At 31.4% G+C, this 26688-nt stretch overlaps 1 protein-coding gene across 13 annotated transcripts in view; it reads left to right on the plus strand.

Moving 5' to 3' along the window:
• The window catches only part of LOC145286100 (calcium-activated potassium channel slowpoke-like), a 561744-nt gene that overhangs the window by 408331 nt on the left and 126725 nt on the right, over positions 1-26688 (plus strand). For 7 of the 13 annotated variants that reach the window (XM_080134779.1, XM_080134782.1, XM_080134785.1 and 4 more), the window contains one exon: positions 20910-20954. The exons of the other annotated variants lie outside the window; for them this stretch is intronic. In XM_080134779.1, coding sequence (XP_079990905.1) covers positions 20910-20954 — 45 coding nt within the window. The remainder of the gene's footprint in view (positions 1-20909; positions 20955-26688) is intronic. 13 annotated transcript variants of the gene reach the window in all.

A 26688-nucleotide genomic window follows, 5' to 3' on the forward strand; every position in this document is an offset into this window, starting at 1 on the left:
TAAGACAAAGAATACTTTAGAAATTTTATCTCCTTATCCTATAGGGTTTCGATGCCTACCATCTCTTCAGAGGAGAAAATATTAGCAAATTAGCAAATCACAGGTTTCCATACCAGCTGATTGTGGTATAAATCTATTCGGAAGTATATATATATATATATATATATATATATATATATATATATATATATATATATATATATATATATATACACACACTTGTAGATCAAGCCAATAAGGATGAAAGCAAATGGAGACACATGATTAACATGATTAAAGCATCGATTTTTCGGCTTGTCTGTTAGATCTTATGGTAAAAGAGATTTTACTGATAAGAAGTTAAAAATTAATACAAAAACGATAAAAAAAAAAGATCCAGTGAAGAGATGAATGACGATGTCTTAAACGGAGAGAGAGAGAGAGAGAGAGAGAGAGAGAGGAGGAGGGGGCTAACTATTTAAGGAAAGATGAGAGGTAAAGAAAGGATAAGAGAGGAATAGACACACTTATGAGAAGGTCGAACTATATACAAAGAAACCGGCCACATCTAATTAAAACAAATTAACAAAACTCATGTAAAACAAAATAGTATTATACCAAATCAAATAATGCTTAAGCAAATACAACCAACACACCTCAGTTTTAAGCCATGGAAATATTGATAACTCAAAAACTATTTATATGATCTGGCCAAACGTTTGCATGGCGATTACTATTGTCAAGGATCATCATATCAAATTTGAAAAATCGAAACTTGAAATTCCTACCATAAGCGAACTTTTTCGTGTCAAAGTCACATAAAACGCAAGACTTTGTTGCCTACAATATGAGCGAAGTAGCTGTTCTCTATGAAGAACAGAACCAGAAAGAGTGACTTTCACTTTTTCCTTGGCCTAGATATCCCAAAAACAGATTAATTCTAATTCAGATTATGATCAATATTTTGACGAAGTTTGGTAACAATTGCTGAAGTGATGTCGACACTAGACTATTCACAAACAAACATTGTAACAAACTAACAATCTTGATTGAAAATATCATCGCCTTGACAGAGGTTACATTAAATTAACTTTGTTCTAATATATAATGACCTTCAAAGGTTTGCAATGACCAAGTTCTCTCTCTCTCTCTCTCTCTCTCTCTCTCTCTCTCTCTCTCTCTCTCTCTCTCTCTCTGAACACGGTGCAGTGGGGCAAAAAGTAAAAAGTGGCTGACTACATCCAAAACTAAGTTTCTACCTTTTCATCAGCAATGCTTTGATACCCACCTGACCTCAATTTATATGAATTGTTCTAGTCTCAAAGAAGCACCCTGTTTCAACAAGCTTCTTGAACTGACCTTCACCCCTGATCTGAAATGGAAAACTTACGTCAAATTAGTTACCAAGGTCGCTGGAAAAATGGCGGCATCATTTCACCACTTCATAACTTATCTAACTCTCAACACAATCCTCCGCCTGTATAAGAGTCAAATACGTCCTAAAATGAAGTACTGTTGCTCTATCTGGGGAGGAGCTATTCTATCCTACCTTGGCAGGGTTCAAAATCAGTTTCAAAATCTAATAAGTAATCTCCTTTTCTTCTTCCTGCAACCTTTTCCCCAGAAGAGATGTTGCTAATCTGCTTCTACTCTATTGTTATTTTCATGGCAAGTGCTTGTCAGAGCTTCAATCTATGGCCCTCCATTGCCAAACTTTCACAGAAAGTACTCATATAACTAGAACCACTATCAACAATTTCTCCCGCTCTCTATCTGTGCCTAAATTTAAACGCAAGTTCTATATGCAAAACTTCTTTCCTAGAACTGCCCACCTGTTGAACTCTATTCTGCTAGCCTGCTTTCCAGCTGACTTCAAGTCTAATGTAAATAAATTCTTGGTGAACCATCCACCTTAAATAGTCAATTTCTACCCAGTTTCCATCACTGTACACTCATTAACCCTTATCCACGAGTGGCCTTTGGGCCTTGATAAGTGGTGACTTGTAGAATATATATATATATATATATATATATATATATATTGTAAAGAAGTGCACCATTATTCTAAAATTTTGCCAATTGAATAAAGATATATCTAAATCAATGAAAGAAAACTAGATTGTCTCCCTTTATTAAACACTCTTCAGTTAATGACATTCTTTTATTACTGCAACATTTTTGTCAAATCTACTTACTTAATAAGTCCATGCTTAACATCCTGCTAATTTCTCCTCACTAAAATTCTGCCAACAGTCTGCAGAAACTGTCTCACTTTAAAACTAATATATCAGCCTTCACATTCAGAAATTATTGTTCGTTGGCATCAATTTTCACGTAACCCCAGATAAAATAATTATATGAGGAGAGATCAGACAAGCATGCAAACCATCCAACAGATAACGGGATCGTATTTCCTAGAAAGAGCTCATAAAAAAAGCTATATTGATTTGCTCACTGTATATGCTAACTCTATCTTGTTAAAACCGTAAAATGTAATCACGAAATAGTAAAATATTAGTCAATACTAGCAAAAATATGTGCCTTCTATACATGCTGGTTGCATAGTTTTGCTAGTGTATATGACTACAAACATATACTAGAGTGCCTTTTCCCAAAGATTGAGGTAATTATCATCTCAACCTAATAGATATTACACTACTCCCCTCCCCTCAAAAAAAGTATAAGATGATTCCTGGGATGATGGAACCATAATCACAAAACAGATACTGCACTATTAAAAAAGGAGAAGATAATGCCTGGGAGAATGTAACGAACATATACTACCCAAGGAAGAAGTATGATATCCTCATAACAACAAAACAAACATTACACTACTCCTGAAAAAGGAGGAAGTCATGCCTGGGAGGATGGTATCATGTCACCAGATACTACATTATCTCTATTGAATTGAGTATTGAAAGATAGCATTTGAAATAATTTAGTAAATGGAATTAAACATTAAAAAGTAGTAATAGTGTCAGCTTCAGACAGACAGATACCAAATCTCCATTGATAATAGATACACATGTAGTTTCACGAGTTTTACAAGCTCGTGGGAGTTTTTATTGCTGCATCAGTGGTAGTAGTACTTCCTTTTTTATTATTAATTTTATTCCAAAAATGAAATATTCCAGTTTTGTTACTGGCTATAGGATAAATGTAAAATAATTATCTAGCATTGCGCTTAAAAGTTTGTTTCCCTGAGGGGTTTTTCTTATATATTTAAATCACACGAAATACATACTTAATATTTTTTTAGTTTTGGGATTGAGTTATGTTTGAAAAAAAAAATCAATTTTAATTATTTTAATTGGCTCACCAAGTCAGTCATCTCTTTCTAAATTTATGTCTATTACTCTCTTTCTTTCTCACTATCTTCATTCTTATTTTGTACAGTTTCTATCACTCTCACTTCCATGACTCTCTCTCTTTTACTTATTAATCGTTGAAAGCAATAAAAAAGAAAAAAAGAAAGAGAGAAAAGAACAAAAGATAAAGGTATAGAGAGCAAAAAGTGAATCATTTAGAATTTTGTATTATATATATATATATATATATATATATATATATATATATATATATATATATATAGTTTTGTAAACTCACTTTTTCCTAATTCAAACAATCTAGCTTGAGCTCAGTGAGTGATCCAGTGGGTCATATATTTTCTAGTATTTCTTAAATTTCATCTATACTTCTGAATAAAGTGTTTTTAATCCCTTTTTTATCGGCTTAATGACAAAATCTGTACATCATATTAATATTTAAAAAAAAAAGAAATAGTAAAAATATTAAATATTGATAAGTGTGCAAGAAATATTTTTGCTAATAATATATATGTAGGCAGTAAAATATCCTTCTAAACCAATGCTGTTGAAAGAAATGGATGTTTCGTAATAGTTGTGTCTATTGAGCAACTTTTTCAACAGAAATCTAACATTTTTTTCTCAGTTCTGTGCAGACATATGTACTTCTATGCAAGCATATGCAGTTTTATGCGGGATTACATAATTCTATGAATGCATATTTAGTTCCATCCAGTTTAATGCAGGCCTATGCAGTTCTGTGCAGTACTATGTAGTTCTATGCAGGCATTGAGAGTTCTATTCTGGCATATGTAAACATATGTAGTTCTATGCAGTTTTATGCAGCCATGGTTTTATGCTGGCATATTTAGTTTTATGCAGTTTTACACAGGCATATGCAATTCTAGACAAATATATGCAGTTGTTACAGTTCTAAAGTAAATATATGCAGTCATCTATAGACACTGTTTTGCCATGTCACAACTTTTCAGTGTGACTAGATAGGCAAGTGCTCCAAACTGAGATTGAAACTGTACTTTTTTATTTGCCAACAAGAGAATCTAACTGTTAGGCCATCCAAATAAGCCATTAAGGAAGTAAGTATTACTGTTTAAATATCAGCTACCAAAAAGTGCTCAATTCGCTTTTAAGAAGCGCTTTTTAGTATCACTAATGGTGGCAATCCATTTCACTTATATAGTCATTCAGAGATCAACTGTTTTGCTATATCACATATTTTTGGCATAGCTTGATAAGCAAGTGAAGTTCCAAATTGAAATTGAAATTCGACCAGTTTTGCAACAGTTTGAGATTCTGTCCGGCTATCAGCACAAGACACAAGGAAAGAGAATTTGACTTTTTTATATGAACAATATCAACTATTGAAACGTGTTCCATTCGTTTTTATGAAACGTTTTGCATTATTGCAGTTGTAACATTTTTTTTATAAAATGAGATTAGGAATAAAGAAACCTCTAAAATTCATCATATATGGATTTAATATTGTGCAAGCTTTCGACTTGCATAAGTCTCCATCAGAATATAGAGACATTGTAGGCTGATCTATATTTATATAGTTTTCTTATTTTTCAAATATGGACGGATTTGGGGATTTTTCTTTCTTTTTTAAAGTATGTTTAATTTTATATTCGTATTTAAACATTTTTTAGCCACCATTTGTTTGAATGTCTTCCAAAAAGTGCATGTTTGTGCTTTCTTTGAGTACACATACGAGAGTCAGAATGAATAAAGGAAAAGAGTAATAATTAAGAAACAGTTGGATTTATATACACACACACACACACACACACACACACACAAACACATACACATATCTTAGAAATTCTGGAAACATGAACCATCATCGATAAAATCAAACAGAAAGGTCACAGTATTCTATGACAAAGACATACAGGCGGACAGATACATAAAAGACAAGGAATATGGAAGAAGCTTGAAAGAACTATGCTAATTATTGATGTTACAGTCTCAAATGACTATGGCCTTAATAGAGTTGAATCCAAAAGAAAAAATCAAGACATAAAAAATGGTTTAAAAACAAAAGAAATATAATACACATTATGCCAGTTGTGATAGGAGCAACTGGCCTAATGAAAAAAAATCTTAAGAAATATTTGGAAACAATCCCTGGAAGACCGAGCTGTAAATAAATATAAATAGCAGTCATAAAGGGAACAACGTCTATCCTTAAAAGAGCCTTCGGATATAAATTCAGATCGTAATGAAATCAAGTCTTACCTTCAGGAGGAGTTAGCTCCCTTGATCTTTTAAAACTAACCAAATTAAAATAATAAATAAAAATATATTTATTCTTGTATAGACAGTTTGTTAAAGACAAACGTAAAAGAGATATACATAAAGGCTACAGACGTAATTGCTCAGAGAAATTTACGCTAATATCCCAACACAATCGATAAGAAACATATATTGCAAGGGTCAACAAATAAAAAGAAAGATAAATGCTACTTGTATTTCATTGGGGACTTTCTGGCAGCTTGCAACCAGAAGATGTCTGAAGACGACTGCAACCAGCATTTATGAAAACCATGCAGAGATGGCCAGACAGATGGAGACATATCAGATAGCTTAAGTATCCAAGCCAGAAATAGAATTAATCCGGTTTCTATATTCTCCATGTGAGATGGAATTAGATATTTTTTGATTTCCGGAGATAGAAGAATACATTATTTATTTCAAGGGACATAATTTGGATATAGTCCAAGGGAGGTCACAATTATTTATCTCAAGAATCGAGAAAAATTGTTTGATCCCTGGACATGGTAATGAAATAAAAAAAACTGTTTGTTTTTTTTCAACGTTTGTTTATGTGTGTACTAGTGATGGGACGAGTCTAATACAGTTACTGATTCAAATACTTTTAAAACCTCTTAATATTTAACTGCAGAGTTGTTGTATTTTTATTATTTTAATTTTGAGATTGTTGTAAAAAAACTCATGTGATATGTCATATGTTTCTGCAAATGTAAAAACTGCATTTATGCTGGGACATATATTTTAATGGTAGTTTAAAATCAGTAAATTTTCGTTATTTTATCATTACTACCAGCAATAGAAAATTAAGTTAAAAAAACGCATGTATGAAAATATCGTTTTTGGCAATGGAAATTAGACACAATTTTTTTCCGATTCTGCTACTGATTCTGATATCTCCAAAAAGTTCTGATTTTTCTGATTCCGATTAATCGTCCCAACACTAGTGTGTATATATATTAAGATGGACAAATAGTTTTGCTTAAGTTTTATTGTTATTTAATTTTCAGAATAATAAAATTTATTAAATATGTATTTTATTTTCTATATTTATTTTATTTATAATCTGAATATATTTCTTTTCTGCAGCTTCAGGTAAGATTGGATGACATTTCTACTGATTATTAGATATCCGAATGCTAGTATGGTTGAATGAATATTGTACTTATTCTTTGCCTGTCTGTATTTGTTTTGGTAACTGTTATTACTTTCCTTCCTAATTAAATAGTAAATATATTTAACTTTATCTATTTGTGATCTTTTACTCGTCGGCTAATAACTTTGATTAAATGTTTCTTAAATATTTATCAATCAAATCATAATCTAGCAGAGTTCAAACAGTGCAGCAATCAACACAAAAGATCGATAATCACTTGCAGTTCAAAGTGGTTTATTTTAAAGATGAGTAAATTAATAAGGTGATGTAGTTTGCTCAAAGCATTCTACTGCGTCTACTTCTTGAATTGTGATAGTTTTCTATGACTTCTTTATAAATGTAAATTACTTGTTGTTTGCCCATGCATGGAGTATTATTGCCACATCTGAGCTGGTGCACCAACCACTAGTTCATAATAGTCCTAATAAATCCTGCATTGTCTGAGAAGCTGAAACTTCTGTTGCAGAATTTGCTCCAATTAACTTACTGACTGCACCAGGTTCCTAAATACCAGAAGATTTTCTACTCTGATAGCTCCTTTTCTCAGAAGCCTTGCCTTTGAAATTCCCTCCCTATTCCCTGTTTTCTCGACAGTATCAATATGCAGAAATTTAAATGTTATGTAAAAAAACATCTTGCCGCACAATTCCCCACCCATATTGTCGCTTTAAACCTTGCCCCTATCTCAGCAGCCCCTTACACATCAGTGGTAATATGTCTTATTTAGAGCTAATAAAAATAAAAATTAGAAAATATGTAATTTATTATCTATGCATTCATGGGCATTTCAGCAAAAAAATTTTTTATAAAACACTTACCAAAAATATATAATCCGGTTTCAACATAAAAAAAAATACAGAGTGTTTGAGAAATTAATGGTATAACATTGAGATTATATTCTATATGTGTAAAGGAATCTCTTTGTGTGGAGTGAGCTTGGCTCAGCTCAATGCCCTAAAGGAGAGTTCAGTCACAAGGTTTTTCTTTCCTCTTTTCTACCTGGTTAGAGGCTTGGGTAATGACAATCAAAGGCAACCTAACAGTATTCTCAGTCTCATACGTAGTTGGCCTTTAGCGATGGAATTGGGATCAACTAGCCATATCATGTGACGAATCAAGATTGACGAATGTGGCCAGCGATTGTCAGAGATGTTGTAACTGCTCTGAGGGAAGCCGGATCAACCCCAACCAGGGTGATAGCCATTACAAGTATAAGTGGGGGTTGATTTTGTAATAGCAATCTATTACTAGTCTAATTTTATTTATCATTCTTCTGTATGATCTTTGATTTGTTCTGATCATATTTATTTACATGTATTTGGTCTGTTATATTCTGTTAAGCTAAAAAAAAAAAAGCCAATATTTGCAGAATGTCAACCGAATTCACCATCTCGGCTATCAAAGGAGTCCCTGTCAATCATGACACTCAGATCTTTTTTTTTTTCTGAGCTCCACAGCTTTTAAATTTGTTTAGTGTCGTTTTTTTTTTTTTTTTTTTTTTTTTTTTTTTTGTCATGGTTTTCTTAGTGTATGTGGCAACGCCATGCCCACACTTTATTTTAGCTATGATTCTACCGCAGGGATAGTGTTTATTTTATTTTAAAATATGCTTTGTAACTGCTATCAGTGCTGCACATTCTATATATATTTCAGTCTAACCATGCGTGTAGGTTATATAAAAGGCTGATCTACTGAAGCATGTGAGATTCCATGGTAGGAGCCAACTATGAGAATGTAAAACAGGAGTTGAATATAGCTATGTCAAAATGGAAGCAATTGGTCTTGTATGTCATGTCTGCAGAAAGATTTGTAAAAATAGGTTGAGATTGTTGAGACAAATACGTCATAAAATGGTGTACTGTTGCCACATCTGTGGAGGGGTTGTTCAGGTTACCTTCTCCTGCCTTGACAGGGTGCAAAACTGGCTTTGAAATTTAGTGGACAATGTGTTTTTTCCTCCTAATTACCTGTCTCACAGAAGAAACGTTGTGAGTTTATCTCTGCTCTGTCGTTAATTTCATAGCAGGGACTTAACTGAAATTTAATCTTTACCCCCACCCCACCCTCGCCTGTAAAACATTCTCTTCAAACACTTATCTAGCTACAACCACTGTCAATAATTTCCCTTACTCTTTATCTATATCTAAAACTAAACAAAAATTCCATGAACAAAGTTTCTTTCTTAGAACTGCCTGTATGTGGAACACAATACCGTGGGGTTGTTTCCCAGCTGAATATAACTTGATCGTTTTCAAGTTCAATGTAAACAAGTTGTTATTCAGTCGCCCTCTTAATCAACTCCTACCATTTTTTACTATTACTGGTTATCATGGTGTTGTCTCATCAGCCACGTGACATTTATTAACCTTTAGCATTTGGGCCTTGATGTGGTAACCCCTTTGTAAAAAAAAAAATCCGTATGTACACAATTGGACATTTAATCTTCTGCTGTAAATAAGTAACAATGTTCATTTGGTTTCAATGGCATATGACTTAGAAACCAGCCACACACACACACACACACACTCATGTATAATCCCAAAGTTATGCCTTTGGATTTCCAAACACACTGTATAAAAATAAAATTGTTTCAGTATTTATTTAGTACATTTTATTTTCTTCATTATAACTTTCTTTTATTTCTGTACAGCGTGAGCCATAAATAGGTGGATACTACATTATGGCTGTTATTTTGAGACTATATAAACGTATATACATTTTTTGAACTATCTCCAAATAAAATGAAAAATACTAAATTTTATTTCATTTTTTTTTTTTAATTTGATATAATTTACATATATCTAACTGCAATAGGCAGTGTAGCATAAGAACAAATCCTATTCAGCCGATTATCCTCCTGTTTTTGGCTCACCCTATATATACAAGGTGACCAAAAAAAACGGGCCCCAACTCTAATTAGGCCCCGTTTCTTAGTGTTTTGTTCGAACGAAATGAAACTTTGGTCATAACTAGTTTATTATATTCAAAACATCATATCAAAACACTAGGGTCTTTGGCCTTTTTTCTCCGTTGACTGTAAAATGCTCAGAAAAACAATTGAATGTCCTCTGTTTTTTTTGGGTCACCCTGTATATATATATATATATATATATATATATATATATATATATATATATATATATATATATATATATATATATGATAGAACCTAGCTTGACATTTTACTGCAGTTAGACATGCATTTTTATCTCACTCCTCTGTATGTGAGCTCAAACCAACAAATGGATTTACCTTGAAACTGCAGTAAAGTGTTAAGATAGTTTTTATTTTAAATATTTTCCGTTGTTATAAATTTTCCTCTATCTGGAAAGATGTCTGGGATTGGATCTGTCCTGACTCAAAGAAGTTGAGTTTTGTGTTATTAATCTCTCTCTTTCTCTCTCATAAATATATATATATATATATATATATATATATATATATATATATATATATATATATATATATATATATATAGTAAACGTGAAGTTTAAAGTACGGTTAAGATTTTTCGAAAAGATGATATAAAATTGTATATTTCCTTTAAGATTATGACATGCTAAACGTACTAGAGTTAAAATCAATTTAGTATTATGAAATCTAAAGAGAAAATACTTTTCAAATGTGTATATACGCTAGCATTAGATTTGCCCGACTATGCCATGTTCGAGTAGATCTCGGTAATGTGCTAAAAAAACGAAATCAAAAGTACGTTTGATAAAAAGAAATTTTTTAGAAAATAATTTTAATTAAAATAAGTATGAGAAATGTATTGTGACAAATATTTTTTTTTATAAATATCTCAATTTTATAAATAAACTAGCAGGGCTATCCGACATTGCCCAGATGGAGAGAGGCTAATACTAAGGCTAATGAGCAATTCAGCCCTAAAAAACATGTTTCAATTAAAATAGAAGCGAGTGCCCGTGTGAACGCAAAATAAAAAAATAAAAAAAACATGTAACACGAAAGAGGAAAAAAATGAGGTGACAAACTACCGCGCTAGCTATTTCGGCCACAATGACTTCGAAATAACGTTTTATAAACATGCATTGAGATCAGTAGACGTATGACTTCTAAAAACGTTGATGCAAAAACTGACTCCTCCTTGCAAAAAACGGTCCAGTTGACTAGCACAGAATTAATCTTTTTGCTAATTTTTAGATATCTTTCATCCGAGAGACGATCTTTCTAATGATACCAATTTTGCCACGGTCCGATGCGTGGGTCAAAAGTTTTGAGCAGATATACAAACACACATTTTCCCTTTTATATAATTATTTATTTTTATAATTAGGGCTACGACAACAACATATTCTCTTCATTGTTTTGAGTCTCTAGTATATATCCAACATAGTTAGACACAGTTAACCAACCGAGAACCACATCACTGTATAAAAGCATATAAGATATTAGCGGATACACACTCGAGAGTAAAAACAATGAAAAGAATATGCTGTTGTCACAGCTCTATTTATAATTCATTAACATTCTTTACTACTTTTCATTATATCTCGTTTCCATTCTACTTTTTGTATCTATCATGCCAAAGTGTTAAAAAGTGTTTATTTGTTCTCATTAAACGTAATACTCTCTTGATTTTTAACATCAATATGTCCAGCATGTCATAATCTTTTTTAAAAATATACAGTTTTTGAGCTATTGCATATTGCTTTTTTGAGAAATCTTAACCGTACTCTAATCTACACGTTTACCATATATATATATATATATATATATATATATATATATATATATATATATATATCGTATGTATAGCTTTTCATTTATTTTTTATTGTTATAAGACTCTATCTAAAAAGATACTGAGGCATTTGTGCATGCTAGGTCTGTTGTCTTTATTCGGCTCTATCCTGTATTTCCAGATACAGCTTTATAACAATAAAATTTTAAAAAAATGTATTTCACTTATCTAAACACTTTTGTTTCATGGTTATCCGACTCATCCGAAAAGTTCGAAGTGTTGTTCAATGACATTACAGTTTTGAATGACACACTTCTTCGTGAATTGGAAAACCATAAAATTGCAGTCAACCCTATGTTTTTTTATTATACATAGTTATTGTTTTTATATAAGTTGTTTTTGTGTGTGTTTTAATTTCATTAAAAGTTGAAATGGGATTACTGATCAAAATAAGAGACATAATTGAACGTGGCTTGAATTTAAATTAAAAATTATTGGTGACCACCATTTTGAATTTCCAAACTGCAAAATAACAATACTATCGTGTTGCAACATTGTTTTAACTTCTGTTTGTATAAATGCTTTTATTGTAAATATATATTCTTGTATATATGTTTATTTATAATTTTTTTTTTACATTCCTTAAACCTTTTTTCTTTCATTAAACTTCTTATTTATAATTTGTGCAAAGGATCAAGCATCAGAAAACATGTTTTAAGCAAAACCATATAATAATGTAACAATTGTACATAACATTGTTCTATTGTAGCTTTTATTTGATAGTTTTGCTGTTGTTTGTTAATTGTAACGATTGTAATGCTGTCGTTGATTTGTAGTTGTATATTTGTGGTAGGCATAAATAATTGAGTGGAACAGCACATATTATAGTAAATCACATAGCGATAGAATTAATGACTGCAGTTGTCTCTTACTGTCAGTAAGGCGGTGAGCAGACTTATTTTGATAGTGAAAGATTGAGTATCATTTTGAAAAGTATGTCATGAACTGCGATAAATTAGAATTGTAACACTTGGCGTCGATTAGTTCATCCCAGTAAAATGAGATACACATACCCTTCCACTAACTATTTTGAACTTTGAACAAGCAATGTTTAATTCGAAGAATTTGGCCATTTTTTTTTCTTATTTGTTTTATTTATTTTATTATTCATTTATTTATTTTTTGCTTGGTGTTACTAAATCAGCCTGTCTGAAAAGATCGTCTTTCAGGCTTAAATCCACCAAATATTGATATTATTGGGGTTTTTTTTTCTGAAATGAACAGTGATAATTTAGATTATTCAGACTACGGTTTTCATCTGGAGTGAGAAAAGATGAGCACAATAGTCCAAAAAATCCAAATAATTCAAACTCTCAATCTTCATCTGAAAAGTTCAAAAATATAATATTGACTCCATAATGTGAATAACACTCAAGATCAAAACAGTAGTCCGAATAAGCTTAATTGTTTTTCATCATTTCCCTTTGCAAAACTCAATCATGTTTGCAAAGCCAAAAAAGCAACAATTTTCCTCTACAATACAACCCAAACAAGGTGAATAAATATTTAAAGATCTAACGAACTTGAAGCATAAAGACTTTTACTAAAATGACATGGTTGGTATAAATAACCTGACAACAGTTGATATGCCATAAAATAAACCAACAAAAGAGAAAACTCATCATATTAACGAGTTTATTAAGAGTGCTCCATAAAAGAAGAGCGTTGATTTGAGAACTGGTTTCTTATGTGGAATACAAACTTTTTTAAGTCGCATGACAAGGACTTGTAGTTTTAATCAACCATCTGTCCGAAACATTAGCATGTCCAGTGTCGCAACCTTATAAATTTATCATATATATATATATATATATATATATATATATATATATAATCGAGGTAAGGCACTGATTAGAAATCAGATGAAAAATCCTGATAGATATTACTTGAAGTAATACTTTCAGGGCGATCCTAGCCAAAAAGGAGAAGCTCAATATTTAAGAATAGAGCAATATATAAGTTTAGTGATTATATTTAAATTCTGAAAAAAACAACATACAGACACATATATTCGAATTAAGAATTTATTGCTTGACAAAAGGAATATATAGAAGGGGTTGTGTTGATTTCCTTAATCCATGGATTTTCAATAATGGCTGATATCATCAGAGGAAATGAAATGCGGTAAGCAAAATGTTCAGCTGTGAATAGACACTTATTTTGCTTTTCAGCACAAATATTGAAAATAGTTTTTTGAGTGGTGAATGATAATTATATGGAGATAATTATAGGAAAAGGGAATTTGATACAACCTGGGCAGTCCATTATCAGAAGGAGTACACAGAATATTGGTCCAGGGGAGAAAGCAGTAATCCCATATAACAAAAAAGTGTGGTTGCTTCTTATTAATTTTCCGAAAGGTATACAGGGCAGCCGTATTCGTTGGTGCATTGAGTGTGTTTTGGTAGATGTAATCCAAAATCTTTTTTAGGTGACGACACAGTGTATCAGATGTTGGATGAGTATACCATTCCATTGTATATATCCCTGTGGGTAATAGAATTTGAACATTGAATTATGTATGTAATGAACCTCGAAATCAATAGTATGGATAGCAGAATAATCCGGGAGATGATATTCAGAACGATGCGTTGGATGACTAGCTTCTTGTGTGAATCCTGGTAATGTGTTGGTCAGCTTTCTTGTTGATAGTGGGTGAGGGAAGCCTTTTAGATGAGGGAAAGAGGAGGGTGGGGTTAAGTGGAAAGGGTAAAGAGAGAAGGGGGGGGTTAAGATTTGGCGAGTAGGCAGGTGCTTAATGGAATTTCTTCAAGGGGGGGAAGGGGTTGTATTTTAGTATTGGGTAAAAATATTGACCTCTTAATTTTAGGTTCAAATAGGAAATGGATATTCTTGTGGTTTTAAATGGGATTGTGTATGAGATAGGGTGGGTGTGCTGTTTTACTGAGCAGATGGGTGAGTGGGTGAGGTGGAGATGGGGACGAGTCATGGTCTGAAGTTTGGGAATGTTTGGAGGATTACTTATTTAAGTGAGTTTAAGGTTGGGTGATTTTAATTTTGAGGGTATATTTAAAAGTAACTTGATTAACATCAGCTGAACATTTTGCTAACTGCATTTCATTTCCTCTGATGATATCAGCCATTATTGAAAATCCATGGATTAAGGAAATCAACATAACCCCTTCTATATATTCCTTTTGTCAAATAATAAATTCTTAATTCGAATATATGTGTCTATATGTTGTTTTTTTTCAGAATTTAAATATAACCACTAAACTTTTATATATATATATATATATATATATATATATATATATATATATATATATATATATGAACAAGTAGTTAATAAAACATACTCAAAAAAGAGTTAAAAACATATTTAATTGAAAAAGAGTTAAAAACATATTTAATTTTAAAAAGGAAACCCAAAATAAGTGGATAGTCCTTAATCCGCAGAGTTTCAAAGAAATACTTTCTTTCTCATCAGAGGGTAGGATTTAGCAAAATGTGAGATCGGATTTTGCTTGCAAAAGTATTTGATGAAACTAAAAGTAAGTCATAGATCTTACTTGGTAACAAATAGTGAAGCAGAGGGAATAGGGTGAAGAAAAAGGTGATTTCACGTGAATGGATAGTCTGGTGAAGGATAAAATATTCAATAACGGTAATGAGTTCAAATAATTAATAATAATTATTAAAAGAAAGATAAGATGTGCGTAGAAAAAGAAATGGAAGAATTTAAAACACGACTGTCAAGGCTGGGCTGATTTAAGAAAATATATATATATATATATATATATATATATATATATATATATATATATATATATATATATAAAATGACACATAAAAAGTGCCACATAGACAATAGAAATAAAAATGGATTGTCATGACAAATAAATTAATTCTTTTTTCCTTTTATTTTACTTCAGTTGAAGTTCTCAAAAATCAATTAATTTTATTTCCTGGGACACTTGATCTCTATACGAAATACATAAATATTTGAATATTCCATTACAGTTATCTTTTACCACTCAAACACTGAGTTAGTAAAGAAGTTGAGAGCATAATTTTTCTCTTCCCAATTGACCATTTTGTTGTAGCATATCTGTCTTGTGGTCTCTTCTTCTTATTGGATCCTAGGACAAGAATTCATCTAGTCTGGTGGAGTATCCAGATTAGTGCTATCACTATAGATAACATCACTTGCGGAAGGTGCACCATTCCTCGTACAAGTGTGTTAACCATAGTGAGGAGATCTTATTTAGGCCACAAGTACTATGTGATTTTGAATATTTAGTGAGCGTTTACTTATAGAGCAATGTATCCTCATGCCAAGTTGTCCTGACAAACCCCTGTTCAGAAAGACCTTAGATGTAGAGGACAGTGTCTAGTAGGCATTCAAGTTTCTCTCCATTATAGCGAATGCACTGAGTAATGTAAACGCAACTTAATTTGATATTGTCTGCGAACTATTCTTGAAACAAATTCTACGGCTAGGAAAGAAGGACCATGCTGAAATAATGAGCTGTCTGGGAGTCCGGTTTAAACTGCAATTGAAATTCTGTCCAAATTCAACAGAAACGTTCCCAAGTTTGACAAGATACACCTGAAGAAGGTCGGAGGTTACATCGACCGAAACATTGTGAAAATCACACTCAAGATGAGAACAGTAGTCCGATGAATCGAAATAATATGATTCAGATTGATTTCTGATTTGGCAAACTCGGACTCAGGAAAAGCATCTACTTATAACATGAGAATTTTTTATAATATTACTGTCTCCTGGGTTAAGAGCAAAGTGTAGTATCTGTTTTGATACTAGATTTCATCTGTTCTGTCCTCAATTGGTGAAGAAGAATTCTTTCTAAACTAAGACACTTTTTAAGTTTGTCTCACTCCAGATTACCTTTTTTGTGGATTTGAATTTTCTCCACATTAAAAAAAAATGAACCTTGCATCTAACTCTGCTCTCATGGGGAGGCAAGTAAATAGAGACTCTCTGAGATTGTTATGCGTCTACCAAAAAGTTAATATTTACTCTCAGTATTTATAAATCCTGATGAAGTCTTTAATATCTGGGCCTTTTGGTTAGAAGATTTTTTATTGGGGGAAGCGGGGGTCGCTGCTAATCAAGGCTCAAAAGCTACTCAAAAATAAGGGTCAATAAATATCAGATAGCTGGTGAGACAACACCCTGATGATCGGTAATGCTGCAATTTGGGTAGGCCTTAATTAAGAGGACGGCTCAACAAGAACTTGTTTACGTTAGACTTGAAAACGCTTATGTTATAGTCAACTGGGAAGCAGCCCTGTAGTATGGTGTTCCACAGATGGGTAGTTCTAGGAAAGAAACTTTGCTCATGGAATTTTCGTTTAGTTTTAGGCACAGATCGAAAGTAAGCAAAACTGTTGTTCTGATATTACACTTTAACTTATCTGTCTTCGGTCCATGAAGGAGAAACCCTTCTAAATTGTGGCAATTTTTTAAATTATTTTTGTCCTAATCAAGATGGCTCATTTTTGTGAAATGTTTTCTCCACATTAAAAAACCGACTTTCTGTTTAAATCTGCCCTGGTGGGTAGACAAGTAAATAGGGTGTTTGCTATCTGTGCATCTCCTAAATCTAAATCGGATTTTAGATTTATGTCTTTTTTTTTTTGTTGCATTCCTGCACAAACCTGTTTTCCTTTTGTTTGTATATATATATATATATATATATATATATATATATAATATGCATCCAATTACAGATTCATGCCTTTTTCCACAAATATCCGCACGTTCTTACTGAGATTTTATCTTTTGAAACGATTGCACCACAGAAAATGCATGATTTCTTTATCAGCAAACTTTCCATGTTATGTATTTTTATTTTTTTAATGTTTTTAATATTTTAAACACTTGATCGTTGTGAAGCACACCTTATAAGAATATTCGAAAATGGCCACATCTAATTTAATCTTTGCAAGTTTGAACATGAATAACTTTAAATTATAATTATGGACAAAAGAAAAATAGGGCGATTGTGCAGTATTGGTAACAAAAAATAAATAAACAACAAATAACTGCTACCAAACGCAAGAAAATTTATATTTCTACTTGCATATTTTTAACATGTGTTTACTAAGATTTATTATTTACGCTTTTGCTATCTTATTTTACTAAGCTAAGCAGCATGCTTTCGAACATGACTGACAATTTTGTCGAGACTTGCAAAATTTAGACTTAAAAAATAATTGTAAAATATTTTTTATAAAAAAGGGTTCGTAGAACCGTGAGCTGAAATCCAAACAGATTATGATGAGATCTTTTATTATTAACTTCTAAGCCTATAATTTTTACTAACTCCGGGCAAAATTGTCAACCATGTTGACTAAGTGAAAATGACGGTAACAAATTTACAGATAATACATCTCACAATCAATCTATTTATCTCCTACTTTAACCTAAAGCCATCCAAATAGTTTTATAATCTTCGAAATAAGTGATAATCTGAGGGAGTTAGATCAGGAGAATATTCTGGATGGGGCAAGATTTCCTAACCAAATTTCCCTACGAAATAGTTGGTCAGTAGTATTGTATGAGGACAAGCATTATCATGATGGAAGATGGGTTTTTTTTCTGTTGACTAAAGAAGGTCGTTTTCATGTCAACATGGGTAAAAATATTGTAGAAGAAAACATGGATGATGCTTTAATAATCTATAAGAAAAAAGTTATAAGTGAATCATGGTAATATGTTTAAGTAATAACAATATGCATAAACTAAATTACAATCGTTTAAAATGTACCTTCTACAAACCAGCAAAATCGTTTGCACTGATCAAATACATAAATTTACCAGTTTTTATTCTACGTTTTGGGGCTTCCTTACTCTTCTATTTTCTTGAACACACGAGAATCGTTGTTGAAAGTAAACAGAGAAGGAGATAGGTAGCTTTTAAATATATATATATTATTTTTATTTATATAGACAAATATTACATACTCGCTACACTGAACATGCTTTTCTCCACGTTAAAAAACGACCCTGGTGTCTAACTCTGCCCCGTGGGGAGGCATTGTAAATAGGTACACTGAACATGCTAATGTTTAGGAGCAGTTGGTTTATTAAAAAACCAACCGTTCCTCATCAGGTGAGAGAAATAAAGTTTTCCCCAAATCTTAAATAGATTTAACAACCAGATGCTTTGAATAGCAGATAAAACGTTTATTTCTCTCGCCTGATGAGGAACAGTTGTTTTTTTTTAATAAACCAATTACTCCGACACATTAGCATGTTCAGTGTAGCGAGTATGTAATATTTGTCTATATAAATAAAAATAATATATTCGACTCTTTTTTATTGAGCACTCTTAGTAACCTTGTTTTAATTCAAGGGTTTTATCTCCTGGATACCTTTAACCTGATATATATATATATATATATATATATATATATATATATATATATATATATATATATATATATATATATATATATATATTCTTAGCCCTTAAAAGACAAACGTAAAGGGTACAATACATGCTACACAAGAATGAGGTGCACATTAACTGATGTAAAATTCTATATGTAAGTGTACTGTCTCCGGGATGTGTATATTTCGTGGAAATGAGCGAAAACCTTTGACAGTTAGCATAAACTCTTATCGGCAATCAGAATTCTGAGGCATGATACATTTTAGACACAGGTTTATTGATCATCACCCAAGGTTAAAACTGAAAAGGAATAAAAGCATTGTTTTAGAAACACGTAAATAACAAATGAAGACAAGGCAGAGACGAGGAATTTACTAAAAACTTAAAGAGTGTATATATATATATATATATATATATATATATATATATATATATATATATATATATATATATATATATATATATATATATATATGGAAATTCTGAGTTAAATTATGTAGATTCACAGCAAAATTTATTGTTTGACAAGGAGTGTAAAATTTTTTTGTTTTTTTCCTTAATCCATGGATTTTCAATGAATAGCTAATCTCATCGGAGGAAATGTTAATAGTAAAATAGATGTGGTTAATTATAAATTTTGCTTATTAGCTCATAAATGTAAAATTAAATGTAAAATGATAGTGTAAAAAGGGTACTCCATGCTTGAATGGATAAGGATACAAGAACAGTTGTAAAATCTAAAGCAATGAATATTGGTATGTTCCAGAATGAATTGTGTGTTTGCATATTCCAGACTGGAGGTTGAAATCTTTGAAAATCAAAGTCATGTATTCTACCATTTTACCATTCACTAAATTCATGATCTGTGCTTAAGTTCTTGATAAAAAAATATTTGTTTTTTTATAGTTTAATTTCCCAAACGGAAGAAATTGGATTTATCATGTTTTGCATTTGATATCTATAAAGCCTTCATGTATTTATTCAGTTATAGTCAAGATTTTCTACTCTTTGTGACTTCCGGTTTCTGCTCTGCAGATGGGACAATGGTGACAAGTGAAATTTGTTCCCTATGGATTATCTTCCATTCAGATAACGTGAAAGCCCCTCCCCTTTCCATGTGTTAAGAATGGCTTTCTTGTTCGCCTTACTATGTCTGATTATCCAGTCAAATGAGCAACAGAAATCAAAAGTCAAAAAGTGCAGACAATCTCGATTATAATCATTTATTCTGATTTTCCCTTGATTAATTTTTAATAGCACATAAACAAATAAAATTATATATTATAATTCTATAATATGGTGTTATTATTATAAGAAATTCAAAAGAAAGAATAACTTAGTACTGGATGTATTATTTCGACTATGGTTCTCATCTTGTATGCTATTTTCACAATGTTCCGACTAATGTAACCTCTGAATTTCTTTGGAGGCATATTGTCGAACTCTGGAATCTGTATGGAATTTTGAATGGAACCCTTTATTTATTCCATAGGGTTAGCTTGTTCTCGTTCTATCAACCGGTAGCAGTCTTTACTAATTCGTAACTGTATTTTTGGTAGTGCACGTACTGAAGATTGAGCCTTCAAACTCCCCACAAAATTGTTGCTTAAAACTGATTATTACTTATTTAAAACATAATAGCACTTTATCTTTGAAAACCCCGAATCTAAATTTAAAAAAAAACAAAAAAACATAGGCAATTCTGAATTAGCTTCTTCTTTTATTTTTAATTTTTTTTATTTTTGTAATATCATTTTTTGGCCAAAGAATTTTAGAAGTTGCATATTTGTTTGATCAAAGTTCACAGTTATGTATGAGACACGTTCACCACTGGTCCGTTTCACACCACACCCTCCCTAAAGGCACCCACGCTCACGTCACCTTTTTATATTCAATGTTGTCATCAAGTTGTAAAGAAAAGTGAACCCAACTCGTAAGAAAGCACTAATTATCTTTTGCATTATGATAAGCATTTAAATATGCATATCTTTCTTTTTTACTAAAAAGTAACATGTTCATTTCCCACAGCACTTCAAAGGACATCCGAATTGGCTGGCACAGATAACAAAATAGGTATTCTTCATTCAGTTGTGCATTTCATCTGCCGCGAATATATCTATTCCTCTCTCTCTCTCTCTCTTCCTCTTTCTCTCGCATTCGCTCTCTCTTTCTCTCTCTCTCTCTCTCTCTCTCTTTTCTCTATCTACACCCCTCCCTCTCTCTCCCTCTTTTCTTTCTCTTTCCCTCTCTATCCCTCGCTCTCTTTCTCCCTTTCTCATTCTTCCTCACCCCTCTCTCATTCTCTCCTACCTGTTGGCTCTTCCTGTACCCTCTCTCTTTCTCTCTCTTTCTTTCTCTCTCTCTCTCTCTCTCTCTCTCTCTCTCTCTCTCTCTCTCTCTCTCTCTCTCTCATATACTTTTTCTGTTGCTTCATTTCCACCCTATCATTCCAGATTTTTTTTTTTTTTTTTTGGTGTCTTGATATTTTGCTTATGGGTATAATTTGTTGACATTCTATATCTTACACTTTTCTCTCTTTTTTTTTTTTTTTTTTTTCGAAAAATAATTTTTAATTTTATTTATTTTGCCTATATAGACATCTCAGTAAAAAAAACATTATGAAAAAATTAAAAAAATATGCAATATCAATTTAATATTTATAAAAATAAAATAATAAAAATTAAAATATTTTTAAATAAATAAAAGCAAAAAATTATTTTAATATTTTTTTTATTTTTATTTCTTTAACAAATTTCTATAGCTTCTGGTTAGCCCAAATTCTTAGCAAAATTTTATTTGGAATAATGTCCATAATTTAAATCAAAATCGTAACCATTTTTTTTTTTTTAATATACTGTAGACTAACACAGAGGAAAACAGCATGGCTAAAATTCGCCATGCTCTCATCCATTAAGTAAATTGAAAACCAAAAATAAATACAGTAAAACTCTAAAACAACGAAGCAAAGCATCAAAATTGAACTAAGAAATAGTTTTCTGCCATTATGACACTTTTTCATGATAGTATGGGTTTAAAGATCTACCAATTTTTGTTCTTTTCTTTTTTTGTCATCTAGCAAATCTTTTCTTGATTTTTTTCTTCCATAACTTATTCTTTTCATCATTATTTTATTCCTAACTGTTGCAGAATTCCATCCATTCATTATTTTTAAAATTTTTTTCGACCATCTTGGAATTTCTCTCTTCCCTTTATTCGCTTTGACTGTCGGTATCTTCTTTTTTTTATTATTTTTAGTATTTTTATTGCTACTTCTATGGCTGGGAATTTATATCAACCGAATGTTTCTGATTGTAATTTATGGAACAGACCGAAAATCGTGGAACCATCACTGAACAGCTAAATTGTACCGACATTATATCAAACAACTGTTTCATTTTATCCTTGATTTAAGACTAGGATCAGTTACCATTCCGTGTTAAGAATGAGTTTCAACTTTATTTCTTATCTTTCATTTTTTGTAGAAAAAATTTTTTTCACTTTAGTTTTTGAAGGGCTAAAACCTTTTAAAAACCCTAACTCTAATTAAAATAGTGTGTTTCTCTTTGCATTTGTTGTAAATTTGGGTTTTAGCCATGAGACTTTTTTTCTTTTCTTTTTTTTTTTTTTTTTTGACAATTTTGTAGCCGTATGATTTAATGCCATCTGCCTTTTTGATTTTTTTTAATTTTCAATTCATAAACTGGTTTGGCCATTTCTAATTTATCCCAGAAATTGCAATTGGAAACATTTGAACCGATATGGAGTCTCATGGAAGCCCATTATTATCTCCACCCCCCTCCCGCCCCATTTCCTAAAAAAGATTTCACTTTTTGATGGTGCTTAATTTTTATTTTTGTTAATAATTTATTCAAGAAATTAATTCCTTTTTTTTAAAAAAACCTGTTTTTCTTCATTTTCTTTTGCTGTTTTGCTCACACTTTTCTCATTTCCATAATCATTTCTCTCATTACTCTTTCTCCCTCATTCTCTCTCTTTCTCACTCTCTCTATCTGTTTATATATATATATAAATGACAAAACATTATATTCAAAAATTCATGATGTTGACCAGCTTATAATTTATTCCTTTAATTCAGTTGATATTTACAATTCTTGACACACTTTATTTCTTTTTGACGGATTGATTGTTGCTATTTCTTCTGATGGGTTAAGGGTATAGTAGATTCACTGATTGATATAATAATTAAGTGATTGATTTTGCGCCCCGAAACAAAAATTGTAAAATGTCAACTGAATTAAAGGAATTATAAGATGGTCAACATCATGAATTTTGGAATATAGTTTTTTGTCATTTATTGCTCTGTAATTACATTGAGCTTCTTAAATAAGGATTGGTATATATTATAAGAAAATATATATATATATATATATATATATATATATATATATATATATATATATATATATATGAGAGAGAGATAAAAGAAAATGATATTTAAAAGTATATTTTTTAATATCAAAAGAACTATTAATAAATAAATAAAATATATCAGTCTATCATTTAATGCCATTTTCAGAACCAAATAACTTTTACACATGTTTCTGGAGAAGTCGGCAGCAACTTTGTTTCAAAATGATAGAATCATATGAACTCGATTGAATATTTTATTTTATGTGTGTGTGTGTCCTTCTCCCTCTTTTTCTTTCTCTCACTCTTCTTCATTTACTCTCTTTCTATCTCTTTTACTTATCTATCTCTTTTTTAATTCTCTTCTTACCTTCTCTCTCTCACCAATCTAAAAATTTGCTTCATCAGTTAGATCTTGTATAGATGGCTGACCTTAAAGTGCCACTCTGATATATTTTTGCTTGCAAATAACAATGTGTTACTAAATTTCACTTTAGATTGAAAGCATTAGTAAACAGGTGAGCTCATATTCATAGTCTCCAGCATTCAACAAGCGTACTCAGTCAGAAACAGGTAATGTTATAGAATCACTCCTGTCTCCAATTAGGTGGGTTTATGTGTGTGTGTGTGTGTGTGTGTGTGTGTGTGTGTGTGTGTGTGTGTGTGTGTGTGTGTGTGTGTGTGGTTGTATGGGGGTTCAAGTGCCTAGAGAACGATATTGGCATTAAAAACTTTTGTAAATAAGTAGTTTGATTGTTACGTCATATGATCGACGTTTCATAATAATTATAACAATTGTATAGCCAGAAGAATATCCAAAATAGGAAATTCCATATTTAACATTGATAATCACTTAAAATTGACTTTATGCTATATTAGTTCACCCTACGTTCAACTACGATATGAAAGTCTTACATCCAATATATCAGCCACCCACACTTGGTGGAATTTTTAAAAATTCATCATTTTTTTATGGAAATCGCTCCAGATAAGGAATGAAGCCATTTGAGATAAGAACCTAAAGAAATATCACTTCAAGATAAAAAAATTAACCAAGAATAAATATTATATAGACAGATTCCAACTGAAACATAGCCATTTTCCCCCCTCTATCAGAAACCTCGCTCATGGAATGTGTGAACCAAAGGATAAAATAAGGGAAGCAAAAGTTATGGAGCAGCCAAAACTAAACGCAACATCCACTTTCTACTCTTCATAAACTTAAATAAATTTACCATAAACCCACTTTATTATCTGAGCGTTTTTAAACACATGGCAAACAAAAAAAAAAATGTCAACATAATTTTTATATCATATGCAATGATCAGACAAGGAATAAATTATAATAAAGTAATGGTTGTAAGCGTAACAATATTTTATTTAGAGAAAAATGTTTTAGCCTGTTCAAGTTGCATTCATTACTGTGTGTGTTGTGTTGTGTTGTGTTGTGTGTGTGTGTGTGTGTGTGTGTGTGTGTGTGTGTGTGTGTGTGTGTGTGTGTGTGTGTGTGTGTGTGTGTGCTATCTGTAAGTGAAAAACTTTGCTGGTCGATAGACGTGTGTGTAAGTTTATCATTAAAAGTTTAACTTGTTTGCTTCTTGTTGTTGCTGTTGTTGTTCCCCTGCAACTGTTGGCGATACCCTTCATACCGAGACAATTACTATTTATTTGGACACTGGCAGAGTGCCCACTTTTTTGGGGGGGGGGGGGTAGCCGGTTTTCCCCCACTTTAAAAAAAAAACGACCCTATGTCTAATTTGCTTTTGTGGGGAAGCAAATAAATACCTTCATGCTGGCATGGCGAAACATAACAGTAATGTTATTGTTGTTCGATAGCTGGTTACTATTGGTGATAAGTCTGTCCTTGTGTGATAACGTAGAGAGGTATTATTTCTCCAACAGAGATTCTGGCTGAGATTAGGAATGCATTGATCTATTGGAAGGAAATCTATGATTTGGTTTGGCGTGGAGGCAAATCATAGATCTGTTTATTGGTAGTGATCTCCGTGTTAATGCGATTGTCTTGGCCTTTATAGATGATTACATCGAGCATTCTGGAATAGTTTCCTTTCCGCACGAAATACTCCGATTGACTAATTGTTGTGCAGTCATCATCTTTTAAATAGGTACATCCTCCGTCAAAAATGACAAAAAAAACTATGCTTCGCTAATATTCTCACTAATATTTATATAAAAATCATAGAATTATACCAATAATTCAAAGTTTCATACATAAATAATTTCTGATGGTTTAAAAAGAACATAAAACACCAACAATCGTTTTTTGTTTTATTTAGAGTGGAATATTTCTTTCCAAATTCATTTGTCTGTCTTCTGCTCAACACCTGAAATGGTTTTACTTGCTAACTTTTTAACACGTTTTTACTTGCTAACTTTTTCATGACGGGATTGAAAGTACATATATTTCTCTATATATAAAGACACAAATAAATACACATTAGTCTTTATTATAGAGTGGAGTATCACACTTTTCTACACTGAGAAACTCACGGCCTTATTTATCAAAAGTTTTCATGATAGTAATAATATCTATCATTTAAGAATTTGAATACAGAGACATATTAGTTTTATAGGAGGAGAATGAATCTTTGTATATGTGTGTTTTTCGTACATATTATAATATGGGTCTTTTAGTAAGCGTGGTATCGCCACAAGCAGAAAACGTGAAAATGATTAATTTATCGAAAGTACATGTATTGATATAAACTGACTTTTTTTTCATGCTAAAAAAAAATGAATGTTGCAAAAAGAATGCTTAAAATGGAGAAAATCCTACAATTCGCATTTCTTTTCTCTTTTTATTTCACCACCAGGACAAGAATGCTTATTTACAGTCAAGAGATGTTTTCTTTCATTTTCTTTATTAAAAGTTCTTATAAATATATCATTTCTTTTTAATCATCATTATTTGATTAATTTCTTCTTTTTTTTCTTTTACATTTTATTTCATATAGTTTATTGCAAAATGCATTTTAATAAAACACGTATATATTTAGTGTGTTTTCTTTAGTCTTTTGTTTTGGATTATTGTTTTTTAAAAATTTTTTTTTCAGATTTTTTTTTACTTCATATGTTTTATTTAGTTAATAGTCTATATACATTGATACAAATCTCTCCCTCTCTCTTTACACACACACACACACACACACACACACACACACACACACACACACACACACACACATATATAAGAGCTGTTGTTATTTTTTTAGCGATATTAACAGTTTTGACATGCTAATTTTTGTATTTAATTTTGCTACCTTAGTGATGAGGGTGTTACCTGCCGTTTGTTTTGTATATAAATGCGTCATCTCTGTTATTGTTGGGGGTGTATTTTTATTTCGATTTATTTTTTTAAATTTTTTTAAAAAATAATTTAATATCTAAATATTTTTATGTGCATGTACATGCACTTTAT

The sequence above is a fragment of the Euprymna scolopes genome, chromosome 10, assembly GCF_053919585.1.
Source record: "Euprymna scolopes isolate OS-2025 chromosome 10, ASM5391958v1, whole genome shotgun sequence".
In the NCBI taxonomy this organism is placed as follows: domain Eukaryota; kingdom Metazoa; phylum Mollusca; class Cephalopoda; order Sepiida; family Sepiolidae; genus Euprymna; species Euprymna scolopes.